The sequence below is a fragment of the Aulostomus chinensis genome, chromosome 13, assembly GCF_037954235.1.
Source record: "Aulostomus chinensis isolate RoL2024-O1b breed Wild chromosome 13, RoL_Achi_v1.0, whole genome shotgun sequence".
In the NCBI taxonomy this organism is placed as follows: Eukaryota; Metazoa; Chordata; class Actinopteri; order Syngnathiformes; family Aulostomidae; genus Aulostomus; species Aulostomus chinensis.
In genome coordinates this window covers 11,924,457-11,937,603 of record NC_141332.1, presented here as the reverse complement: position 1 = coordinate 11,937,603, position 13,147 = coordinate 11,924,457, and the positions used below count along the sequence as shown (strand labels likewise).

General features: G+C 44.0%; 1 protein-coding gene across 2 annotated transcripts; it reads left to right on the top strand.

The window, feature by feature from the left end:
• The first annotated feature begins 37 nt into the window (after positions 1 to 37).
• Positions 38 to 12,793, top strand: fam193b (family with sequence similarity 193 member B). 2 transcript variants are annotated; one of them, XM_086221341.1, is made up of 10 exons: positions 38 to 367; positions 2,191 to 2,469; positions 3,040 to 3,241; positions 6,984 to 7,148; positions 9,115 to 9,523; positions 9,626 to 9,809; positions 9,920 to 10,153; positions 11,086 to 12,106; positions 12,192 to 12,267; positions 12,362 to 12,793. In XM_086221341.1, exons 1-10 carry the CDS (start codon positions 209 to 211, stop codon positions 12,456 to 12,458), a joined length of 2,826 nt encoding a protein of 941 aa, XP_086077467.1. In that variant the 5' UTR covers positions 38 to 208; the 3' UTR covers positions 12,459 to 12,793. The 2 variants fall into 2 exon arrangements, with proteins under 2 accessions (XP_086077467.1, XP_086077466.1); XM_086221340.1 differs by having other exon boundaries at positions 41 to 367; positions 6,984 to 7,202.
• Positions 12,794 to 13,147: the final 354 nt, after the last annotated feature.

The window sequence follows — 13,147 nt, the reverse complement described above, 5'->3', positions numbered from 1 at the left end:
TGTATTCGTCCTCGAATGTGAAGCCTCCTTGCCAGTAGTATCTTTAACCTATGAACTCCTATGTGTGCCAGCCCTCCGCCATATTGACTGTTGTCTTGACTGGAGGAGATAGAGAACATTTTGAGGTCCGAGAAGAAACGAAAGTGTGCTCTTGAAATAATCTAAACTGGTGCAAACTTGGCCAAAGCGTTTTACGAACACCGTGGCAATGGCAAGGAAGAAAAGCAAGCAGCAAAGCGTCGCCCAGAAGGAGCTTTTGCCTGGACAGCAGACCGTACCGAAGAGCCCAGTCTCTCCCATCGATGCAGCTGGCGGTGGCGGCGGGGATGCTGGGCTGGATAGGCTGGCCACTACCAGGGCGAATCAGGTAATGTTAGCTAGCAGCAAGGCAGCTGCTGTCTCTGAAATTGGCTAGCTAGCATCTGAGCTAGCATCTCCCTGCTACGCCAAGCATCCTCCATTGTGCTTTAATTTTATGTGGCTAATATTAGATCGACAGAGGCAAAGTCATACGGAACCCATGGCTGTTTAAAATAGATATTGGTACTAATAGTAGTACATGTAGAGCTCCCACGTCGTTTGACATGCAACCTTAATGTTAATTAAATAATTACATCCAACTTAGCTAACGTCAGAAGAATGGTGCCCGGTGGGCGGCTTTGAGACAGTGTGCCATAGCAGCCCATCTCCTCTGCCGGACAGGTGACATTGTGCCTCGGACAGATCGTCCCATATCCAGCGTCTACAACTGTTCATCCGCCCAGCTAATGCTAGCCTGGAGGCTAGCCGGGCTACCATCCTCTGCTAGCGTGGTGCAAACGTGCTTACTACCTTGACTTCTACCCATCCACAGAACCACACTCACAGCAGCTATGAGCTAATCTGCTACTGAGCTCAGATAGATTGCCGGTTCATACATAGTTTAACTTTCAACTTGTATCGTAACGTTACTATTTAATTTAACTCTTTATAGCTGGAAAAATGTGTTGCTCTTCCACACTGTGCGAGCTGAAGGTGTCAAATATGAATCGCGTCACTGCATGCAGTTCAGTTAGTGATGCCGGGCAAAGTAACGCCTAGCCGAGGAGAATCTTTTACTCTAACAAAAGTGAAGATGGCATGCTACAAGAAGGTGTAGCCTCTGCACCCAGATAACCTCTCTACCAGTCTGGCGGCTGCTTGTAGTCGGTAATTACATTTTATTCCACGTGTGTTTGCGTGCCTTGACACGTGTCATAATATTTACTTTTTAGTTGGAGTGGTGCTTTGCTTAAATCTTTTGATTTCTGTCATTTAAAAAGTAATATCTACTTATATGTCATATTTCGTGTCACAAAGCCAAACTGGGAGACATGCATCTGTCTTCCTTTATCATGAACATACAACAAAGCGAGGCTGATGACAGTCAACAGCCCTGTAATAATACTGCATCTGTGGAGGTTTTTTTTAATGACATACTAATACACAGTTTTCTCTCTTGTTAGAGTGTACTGATGTGAGGCAGCTGTTTTTTGTGTTGCAGAGAATACTGTCATCAACATTTAGAATTGATTTACCTGAGAGATATTTTTTAACAAAGCTCTAATAAAAAGAGTATTTTGGCTGCACCTCCTGTAAGAGTTTGTCGAAGCTGTTAACCGAGGGCTGGACATTATATCGATACTTTATCACAATATTTTTCGAGATATTATCTTGGATTTTGGGAAATGTAATGGAGAAAATTGGTAATCAATCTAATCTGAGTTTTAAAGGTTGTGTGACGGTAAGGTTCACTTTTTTAATCAGAAATCTAATTGTGTTAATAAGAAGTTACCTTCATCACTACGTCAGTGCCACAGAATCCCTGTATTCTGTAAAAAGTATACAGGATTTTGTCCATATTGCCCAGCCGTGGTCTCAACCCTCATTGATGTGTTGCAGTATTAAACTGTTATTTGCAACTAAGTGCTTGCATTAAACTAAAAACTAATTGTATATACTAACACAGCCTCATTAGATTAAAAATAAGTAATTCAATTGTCACTTGATGTTGAACTGGGACTTTTGGTGTCAGAGTTTTCAGAACTGGATCTCACCCCGCAGATCCACTTTACTCGGTTTTGTTATTTAAGCAGCAAAATTATGCATCACAGTTTGGTTTCCACTCATTGACTTTACTTGACCTCTTCGTCCTTTTGTTCCCCCCCTCAGCCAATGCACACCTGCTGCCTCCTGTGCCACCGCGAATTTAAGGACTGGGGGGCGAACGCCATGAATGGACTCCCCGGGGGCCACGGGACCAAGCTGGCTGATGCCGTGCCCGCACTCTCCCAGGCCTTATTGAGGGAGGCACCGGGGCGAAAGCTTGCCGATTCGGTGCCCTCGCTGTCTCAGTCCCTGCTGGGAGAGGTGCCTCTGTGGATCTGTCAGAGCTGCTGCAAGAGCGTGGAAGAGGAGGAGAGACGAAGCACCCAGGAGCAGCCCACTCCGGTAAATAAGGAGGACTGAATTGGGTCATATGGCTCGATCCTTTTCACAACTTCTTTTTACTTTTTGAATTCAAACATGTTTGTGTCTGTCACCTGAGGTCGTTGCATTTGCATGTGCATACTCACTAAATAAATCTGTCACATTGGAGTTCACAAGTTGAAACTTTGTGTCTCTTCACAGATGATTTAGTTTGTGTTGGTGGGGCACACAGTCAACTTGTGCATTTGTTTTCTAGTTTGCACATAACCACTTTACATGTGATGCAAATCTTGAAGACGCTGGTTATCATCACGTAAAGAAAGACAAGATCTTTTGTTCATATGCTTCACTCTTGCAAATGCTAAAAATAGCAGCAACAAAGGGAGGTATTGCTGCAGACTCCCCAGCAGTCTTTTAATATTATTCATTTTTCACTTTAAACCAATTAATGCTTTTCCAAGGTGTTATCACTCACTTATTCACACTCTTTTAGTGGTTTTACCGAGCACATGATGTGATTACTTGGGTGCCAAAATCTAGATGTCCCCCGGGCTCCCGATTAACTAATTGTGTGTGTGTTGTTTTATGCAGGTACCATTGTCACACTCTTCCTCCTTTAAGTCCCAGAGCTGTGGGAACGGTTACCCGGAGCAAAGTACTGTGGATTGGGATCCAAGTTCCTTCCTGTCGGCCCACAAACTGTCAGGGCTCTGGAACTCAGCCCACTCCAATGGGGGGGAACACTGTAACCACAACATTTCTCCGCACTCACAACAAGGTCTGTCATCCCAAGGTAAGTGATGGCTGCTGAAGTTATTTACAGTTTCAACCACAAATTTTGGTTACAATCAGTGCTCCGCGGTGGGCTGCTAGCTCACTCGCTTACATTTGCGATCCATTTTTGTCCACTTTGTTTGTGTGTCAGTCTTCCTTGGCTAAGATAAACTAAGACAGTTGTAAAAGCTTCAAATGTTCTACTTCTCTGACACAGAAGTGTTATAATACAGTCCATGCTTGGGGTTCAGTTTGTGGAGATGTATATTTCAAAGTGACAGATTTTTCCAGAACGAAATTAGAAGATATGCCTCCAATTCAATACTACGGCTTGGTCCATCACTTAAAAAGTACATGCTAGGAAACGTTGCGACCATTTGGAAAATTGATAGGTTTGCATCATTTTAATGGCATTTAGAAAAGAGAATTCAGATCCATTCGTATAGACTGTTGATGTGCATTAAGCTGTTTGTGTGTGGTTCTGGAAAAATGAATTGACTCTTGAAAGCTTTCCTGTCTTCTGTGAAAAGGAATTGACTCTTAGATTCTGCGTGATGCTCCTATGAATATTTAATCCAGACACAAGTTTGTAATGTGAATAGGCACATTTTCATCACAAGTGTCTGCGCAATATTGACAATGAGCTGCAATTAAAACAAGATCAAATACAAACGACCATTAATTTCATGTCAAACTTGTTCACTGCTATATGAAACGGAGTCCATTTAACTGGGTTTAGTAGAGAAAAAAAACAGCAATTCCTCATGAAAATAAAGGCGGTCTTGCAGAGACAGTTACAGCGTGGCACTCCTGTAAACTTACTAGCATTGGCAGTAGTCATGGCAACCTGATGCTCCTCACACACGCTAACGCAGCCATGGCTTCCCTTGGGCGTCTTTTTTGTACAGCTCGGGGATAAACGTGAACATAGGTGATCGCATCCGTCCAGGCACCAGGTCCCAGTCCTCTGTCATGGAGGCCATTTCTCGAGGTCTCCTTGAGATCTTGTCTCGTGGCGTAATACTCGCAAACGCATCGCTGTGTTCTCACACACTCGGAGGACAGGCTGTCGCACTGGTGTGCACACACATATACCTAATTTAAATCGCATGCTTTTTTTTTTTTAACTGTTGTGAACCCACACAGATCAACATCGCGATTGCTGGGATGAAACATTTCTGCAATCTAGTTAACATATATTTAAAACACCATCATTTTTTTTAAGGACAAATTAACTTATTCTGAGTTTTATCACCGCAGCAACATTGGTCCTGAGTTATTGATTACACTGTAAGAACAGGTGTGAACCCACTGGGACCGATCACTGGGACTACATGCGTAGATGGTGTGGGACTGACGTGGCTCCAGGGCCAGCCAGTGTTTTGCATGCCAACAGTGGCTCTGTGTTATTATTGTTTGTAGTATTATTTTATGATGTGTGATGATTGAGAAAAGCCCATGGAGATATATAACGAGTGGGTCAAAAACTTGCTTGGTTTGGTTTTCCAGGAATCTGCTTAGAAATGTACTCCGTCTGTGTTTTAATTTGATTTTATTATCTGTCTGATGTGGCACTTGAAGAGCATTGCTGCTACATCTCTCTGTCTCTCTCTCCTCTCTCTCTCCTCTCTCTCTCCTCTCTCTCTCCTCTCTCTCTCTGTCTCTCTCCCTCTCTCCTCTCTCTGTCTCTCTCTCTCTGTCTCTCTCTCTGTCTCTCTCTCTCTGTCTCTCCTCCCTCTCTCCTCTCTCTCTGTCTCTCTCTCCTCTCTCTCTGTCTCCCTGTCTCTCTCTCTCCTCTCTCCCTGTCTCTCTCTCTGTCTTTCTCTCTCCTTTCTCCCTGTCTCTCTCTCTCCCTGTCTCTCTCTCTCCGTCTCTCTCTCTCTCCCTGTCTCTCTCTCTCCTCTCTCTCTCTGTCTCTCTCTCTCTGTCTCTCCTCCCTCTCTCCTCTCTCTGTCTCTCTCTCCTCTCTCTCTCTCTCCCTGTCTCTCTCTCTCCTCTCTCCCTGTCTCTCTCTCTGTCTTTCTCTCTCCTTTCTCCCTGTCTCTCTCTCTCCCTGTCTCTCTCTCTCCGTCTCTCTCTCTCCCTGTCTCTCTCTCCTCTCTCTCCGTCTCTCTCTCTCCGTCTCTCTCTCTCTCTATAAACAATGAACAAGATCTTATTTTCTTCGATGGGATTGGAAATGTCATCACTCCAAATGAATGCATGTGGAATTGACATGTTATTTTTTTCTTTTACACAATTTGAGCAAATCTACTCAGATACAAACTTTTGTGGGTTAATAAGACAGTCATGAAGACAGCAATATTTTTGATCTGCAAAGACAAATGATGTTGATTTAATTTACGTCTGTATCAGGGAAGTGAGATCTGATGTGAGCTGGTGTTGTGATAGCAGGCGTGAACTTGTGTATTTACAGCTGTCTGCTAGTGATCAGGACGCTGTAATAGCAGGCTTGAACTGAGCTGGAGGGGGCGGCATGGCTCAGAGGCAGAGTGGTCGTCTAGCAACCGTGGGGTCGCTGGTTTGATCCTCACTTCCTCCGGTGACCGTTTACGTATCCTTGAGCAAGATACTGAACCCCTAATTGCTTCTGATGGCCCTGTGATGGACTGGCGACCCGTCTTGGGTGAACCCCTGCCCCTCACCCAATGTCAGCGGGGATAGGCTCCACCCCCCCCCCCCCCACAGTACCACCCCAACCCTCCTATATTTGGATAGAAAGTAAATTGAAGCAGCTATTGTTTATCCTCATTAATATCTTATAGTAAGAACATTCTGGAATTCAAACATTGAGGTGGCTTTACTTGTTGCATCAAAACTTATTTCCTCCATAATTGAATCATATCGTATTGCATTAGAAACAGGAGTTAGTACAGCCCAGTGTTTTTGACATATTTACCATTTACTTTATTATTGGTCATTACTTTTGGCTTTTGGCTAATCGCAGAGAAATGCTATAAAACTTTATTGTTGAGGGGAGACTTGAATCTGAAAATGAGACCGAGAGACGCACCGCTCGGTCAGACAGCTGTGCTTCTGTCTTCCTGTTCGCTTCTGGTCTCTTGTCATTTCTCACTTTACCAGTTACTCGATGCTTAACTTGCGACGTCTTAGTAGTTCAGGGGAGCTATGGCCTTCCACACCAGGCAACATTAATTTTAGAATTTAACTCAAATCTGTTACGTTTGGTGCAGCGCAGACTGTCTCCAGCGGGATGAACAATGAGAAAACTACATTAGACATCACAGAACAATTTTAAGTGAAGTAAAATCAAAGTCATCTGTTCTGGCAATGGGGCTACAGAGGGGTAGAAAGTTAACGGTAAATATTACTAATCACAGGGAGTTGGGAGAAAAATTAATTTGTTGTTTTTTTATTGTTCAGTTAAAAAAAACAAATCCCTGAAAGTTCAACTCAAGAAGATTTTGTAATTTATAGGAAGTGAGTCACATGCTTATCTGCTTCTGGGGGTACAAAATGTCAGTATATAAAAGGCAAAAAGTACAACTCATATAAATAAACTCCAGATTTCTCCTCTCTGCCTTCTTATTCTCGTACATTTGACCGGCAAAGAGGTCTGGTTGGCAAACTCAGTTTTAAATATTGCCAATGTTTTTTCTTGATTTTGATTGCACATAAACGTCAATTCAAAGTCACATAAACTGGAGTGTTTCTCTGAATATGTACAACTCGTGAACAAGATCTGCGAGACAACAGTCTGGCTCCACACACTCATTTAGTGTTTCATTGTCCTCATGCAGGTATTTCATCAGGATCCGCCTGTCATGAGAAAAGAGGGCTCCACGAAGCACCTGGGAAATCCGCTAAAACGTCGGGAGCCAAAGTGTGTCCCTACAGTCACCCTTCTATCCAGAATTCCAGTGGATCCTCTGCTGGGAACCCCCTGTCTACCTCAGCAGACCTCTGTAAGACCACTCCCAAGCATTTCAAGACCATGTGCCGTCGACCAACGCCACCAGGTGCGGAGAGTCTGATTTTGACTACTCTTGGGAATCCAGTCTCAGTACATTTGTAGATTCGTGCTGACACCTGGGTGATGCTAGGTTGAGACGGGGGGCAAACATCGACGTTAACCACGCACGGGTGTACGTTGTTCAAGCAGTACATCATTGGAGTCATTGTCATACATATATACTCATATTATACTCATACACGACTTTGTAGTGTTTACAATAAACCCAACTTCGCTGTGACCTCTTCATGTTTATGTTAGCTGCGGCTGCTGCTAACATAAACATGAAGAGGTCACAGCAGCAGCAATAGGGAGCAGAGTAGCTCCATTTCTTCTTCTGTCTCTTAAAACAGGTTAAATATCGCCCCCTGATGGTAAGATGTGTGGTTGCTCCAACTAATAGAAATCGGGCAACGCAGCCCCCTTCGATCGATGAAATTTCAAGTGATTGACAAACCACTTCACGGTGAATTATCCATCATTGATTAAGTGTGCCCATCCCCATAATTGGTATTTTCATTAACATTGTATTTCCTTCTGGTGGAGATGTGTGCTCTTAGGAAAGTGGGAAAGCGCACTACTGACAGAAAGCACCAGATTTCTGATCCAAAACAAGAACAGGAGTGCAGAATGACATTGATAACTTGCTTTCACAAATGTCGGAAGCCAAAATAACAGAAAAAAAATTCAACATATTGCCAAAATCCTACCATTCAGTCAAAATGTTAGCATTTAAAGACAAAAAATGCCATTGGAACAAAACAAACTTAGTATTTAGACAAATCCAGTAAGAAATCCCATGAAACAATGATGCGACATTCCACTTCAGGGCATGCTTGTGTCTGCTATTGTGACGGTGATGACGGAAAGGCAAACCCTCATGTGCAATAGACATAGAAGTGTAGGTGTGGATTCTACAATGGTTCCGAGCAAAACAAAGACAAGAAAAATATATTGTGGGGCAATATGCTTACAAAGTGGGAAAAAAACAACTTTTTGTCAGTGAAACAATTGTCACAAGGCTGTCATCTAGTCCCAGTTTAGTCGGCTAGCCAATTTGAGCTTATGTTCTTTAGCAGTAGTGGCATTTTTAAACTGAAAAGCCTCAACGCATTACAGCTACTTCACTAACTCAGTCGTATTCAAACCCATATATATGCTTTAAAAATGTTTCCGTGAACAGATTTAGCCACTTGTCGTCAAACCCTAAATGTTTGTTTGTGTTTTTAAACTAGTTGTGCATTGTCTGTTTCACCTGCTCAACTGATGTGTCACATACGATTAAGACTAAAAGACACATTTTGAAAGAAAATGTAAGACTTGAAGATCTAATAAAAGGCAAAGTAACAACTGAGATGTAGGAGACAACATGCTCCCCCTCACGCATGTGGTGCTGGGAGTAAATCCTTTTATGCTAGAAACTTGGCAAAAAATGTTAGCGTTCCATTCCATCATCATCTCAGTCATACAGGGACCCCCATGAGGATGTAGGACTGAGATGTGGATACTCAACTGAAGAGAAAATGATTTAGTCTTGTTGTACATGGTGGTGCCTGGTAGTGATGCTGTGGCAATGACTTGGGGTTCCTGTGTGAAACAACCCTTGACGAAACACCAGCGCTGTGAGGACATTTTGGTCGACCCCTAAAGGGCTGTTTAAAGGTGTGTGTGTGTGCGCGCGTGTGCGTGCGCATGTATGCGTTTGTGTGCATGCATGTGTGGCTTGTGCCTCTGTCTTAGAGTTCAGTCCACTTTGCAGTGGAACAGAAGTGAATTTCTGTGTCATCACGGCCTCGGTTCACCTCAGTGTGTTTAACTTCTACCCGCACAATAGCAAACAAACGAAGCAACACAGTTCAGGGAGTCTCTGACAGTATACGTTGTATAAAAACCTCTGACGCGTGTTCTCCTTCATCCAGGTGAAGCCTTCCACCCCAGCGACCATCATCAGCACACGGACTTGTCGGTACCCCCCAATAGTCCCACCGGTCTGTCTTCCCAGCATTCCTCCCTCCTGCCCCCAAAGCCGAGCTCTGGGCAGCACAGCCATGTAACCTCTTCCTCTGCCACTGGTGTTGCAAACCATGCCCCCTTCTCTCCAATGGTACCAAACCTGCATGGCCCAACAGCTAAACTCTCTTCTCCCAGTCCAGACAGCCCAACATCTGTTCACAAGGCCAGCCCGTGCAAAAACTCCCACATTCCCGCCGTGAACACACAACACAGCAAACTTGGCACGTCTATGGGCTGCAACCACCCCTGTAACGGTCACAGTGCAGGAACAGTGGCTCCCTCAAACGTAGGCCATCTGACACCTGGGGCCTGCAGGTCAGTACCCATACAATGTAGTAGTGAAAGTTTACTTCTGTGCATGTGTTAGTTCAGTATACAAAGGCCTCCTGAGACCTTCAATCCTTTTTTTCCCTGTAGGGACCAGGCATGTAAGGGGCACAAAATGACAAATGGGGCGTTGTGCCACCCGTCATCAGAGCTGGAGGAGGGGGAGGACGAAGACAGCAGCTCTGAGAGGAGCTCATGTGCCTCCTCTTCCACCAACCAGAAGGATGGGAAGTACTGTGACTGCTGCTACTGCGAGTTCTTTGGGCACAATGCGGTATTTTGGAACTTCTTTGTCTCTCTTGATTCTGATTTTTTTCATTTAAAACAAAAAGTTATCAGTACTGTCATATGTCCATTAACTATTGATGGATAATTTGGTCTTAGCCTCCAGCTGCACCAACTAGCCGGAACTATGCTGAGATTCGAGAGAAACTCCGGTCACGCCTGACCCGACGTAAAGAGGAGCTACCCCAGCGTCAGGACTCAGAACTAACGGTGACCGGCGCCATTGACAACCGAGACGTGGATGAGTTGCTGGACTTCATCAACAGTTCTGAGCCCAAACCTGTGAACAGTGCCAAGGCTGCCAAACGGGCTCGACACAAACAAAAGAAGAAGGTATGCTAACTTTAAAACAGTACTACTTGTTATTTTTTCCCCTTTCTTTCTGAATATTTTTCATTTGTGTGTGTTTTGGAGTGTGGTATCATGGAACATCTTGCCTGCTTGATTCTTGAGTATTGGTATCAATAACTAAGCAATGCCTTAATAAGTCAACATTCCCTTTTGGATTTTTTGTCTCTCTACTGTATAAACGCAAGAACTTCACAGGGATTACACAAGCTGTGACCCTCCACCTCTGCCCCTGGGGTAGTTTGTGCTACAGTAAATGTCTCTATCATTTTTCTACTCAGTTGTCATTCACATGTTAAGGAATCAAGTATATTTCCATTTACTGGTTTGGAACAAATTAACAAGGATACAAATACGTATTTTCACCTGAAAATGGTATAACAGACGTTGCACGTGGCTGTAACTAAGAGTAGAAGGGGGAGAGGCGGTCTTGGCCCTCTACAGCCACCTACCAGAGAAACATGAAGTCTTAAGGAATTACTCTGTTGGCCAGTTAGTAGTTATTTTACGCCAGTGAGTATTAGCCATATTGCATGCTGTGTGGAGACAAAGACACATTTTTGGAAATTGTATGCAGTCGTCTTCCACACAAATATCTTCTCATTCAGAGGTGTTTGAAATTCACGTCATCAGAGTTATTGAAAAATGGTGATTTTTTTTTTAATCTCCTATTTTTCTGATTTATTCTTTTTAGAATTTGGCAAAACAACCTCAAAAGAGCACAAAATGCTGCATATATGCAGCCACAGCTCACTACAAGATCATGCATCTGAATAAACATTTGACACTGACTTGAAGTACCTGACACTTGGACACATTTCATCCTTAGAAACTGAATGAGGTTTGAGTCCAGAAATACCAGTTGTCATCATCATCACCATCACATGTTGTGATTGTCCTTGTGATGTCTTTTTCAGGAAAAAGCTCAGCAGGGCATCATGGGTGCTGCAGGCAGTGACCCCCACTCCAATTCATCAGAGCCCAATGACGAACCCATCCCTGATGGTTCTGAAGCCAGTCGTTTGCTGGACTGGCCTCAGCTAGAGCTGGAACGCGTCAATAGTTTTCTCACAAGTCGGCTGGAGGAGATTAAGAACACCATCAAAGACTCAATCCGGGCCTCATTTAGCATGTACGACCTCAACCTGGATGTCAATGACTTCCCAAAAAAGGCAGCCACATTGGAGGGCAACCATTTACTGTCTCATCTCAATGGCTCCTCGGACCTGCCACAGATAGACCTTGACCTCTCCCCTCTTTCACTGGGAACCTTTAAGACCCGTCTGGACCTGGTTAATGGATGGGTGGACACAACCACTGTCTCATCCCCTAATGCCACCACCACGGCAACAGGGGTGACAGGTGGATCCAAGGACATCCAGCGGTTGCACACTACGCCTAGTCTCTCAAAGCTCATAAGGGTCCGCTCCCCAGAAAGAAGCACTTCTACAGGATCCGACAGTTCACCACAGGTGCCAGCCCAAGCAACAGCTAAATCAAACGAGGACATCCCCGATCCTAAGAACGCCGCCATTGGAAATGGTGGTACAAAGTCAAAGAAGAATAAAAAGCAACAGCAAAAACAGGAGCAGCCCGTTTCAGAGCACTGTTCTAAAAACAATGAGTCGAAGACACCTGAAATTGGCTCAAAAGTTGGGAGCAAACAGCCTCTGCAGAACTCAACAGACAGCCAGAGAAATGGGCCTAAGAAAGCTGAGGAGGGGAAATCATCCAGAAATGCAGCTACCGTAGCAAACGGCAGCCTCTTGAATGCACAAAAAGCGAAAAGTGACACAGAGATACGAGGGTTGCGATGCGAGCAGGATTCAGAAAGCAAAGCTCTGCCCACCATTCCAGCAAATGTACAGCAGCAGATGCAGTCGAAGGGGAAGAACAAGAAGAACAAGAACAAGGGGGAAAAATCCAGCAGCGCTATCGGTACGAGAGAATATTGCCATCTGTAGGATAACATGGGTGATTGGAATTGACCTTAAACATTAAGCATCTAATTTTTATTCCTTAGATGACGTATTTCTTCCCAAAGATGTGGATCCAACAGAAATGGATGAGATTGATCGGGAAGTGGAATACTTCAAAAGGTAGAGTCAGCACAGCAGTGTATGAGATTACATTGATGGGTATCAACTGTCACTAAAACGTGGTATTTTGCCCATTTGCTTCTGCTCCCTTCAGGTTTTGCCTCGATTCTGCAAAACAAACACGTCAGAAGGTAGCAGTGAATTGGTCCAACTTCAGCCTCAAAAAGGTTCCTTCCAACGCTGCTCAATAACTTGGACGAGTGCCAGAAAATCCGGCTTCACACCACAAACTCTTTCAGCAGAGCCCTGTTGGCTCGAGGCCTTCTCTCATTCCCTGTTTTCTTCTCTTCCCAAGTTCGCTAAGGGACCCTGGTTCAAAAATCACTCTATCCATTCAGAAGACTTTTGGCAAACAAGCCGGGGGGTGTAATCGATACGGCCAACTCTACCTTTTTACTATGATTGCAATGTTCACTAAATGAGAGATGCAAAAATGGGAAAAAAGTGTTGAATCCACTACATCCATGTGCTTACATATGTAGTATGTATAAATTACCTTACATCAAATAAATGTTTTTATCACAAATCTGACATTTTAACGTTGTTAAACTTCTGAATGGTTTTAAAATGGTTCTGGAAAGATGTTGTTGCTCATCAGCCATCACATTCTGCATTGGTCGTTTCTCGCCCACCACATCGGCTTCACTAGAAACGTCATGTATTCTCAATGGTTCCCCACGAGCAGAAACGCCAGTGCGCTCCGGTCAACGGTAGTTTGATTTGGTATGTTAACTTCTCTTAAGAAACGTGACATGACAACCACTTTTTTGTATGAAACAGTGAAATGGAATTGGATTTAAAAAAATACATCAGTGTACTCCCAACAGTTACAATGAGAAGATTAATTTTCTGTGTGAAACGTACCATAACGATAGAATTT

What these genes read in the sequence shown, in the direction of transcription:
- fam193b (XM_086221340.1), top strand. Translation starts at nt 209, where the DNA reads ATGGCAAGGAAGAAAAGCAAGCAGCAAAGCGTCGCCCAGAAGGAGCTT. An exon ending in CCCAGGAGCAGCCCACTCCG is followed by an intron (nt 2,470 to 3,039) that starts GTAAATAAGGAG and finishes TGTTTTATGCAG; the next exon opens with GTACCATTGTCACACTCTTC. An exon ending in GACACAAACAAAAGAAGAAG is followed by an intron (nt 10,154 to 11,085) that starts GTATGCTAACTT and finishes TGTCTTTTTCAG; the next exon opens with GAAAAAGCTCAGCAGGGCAT.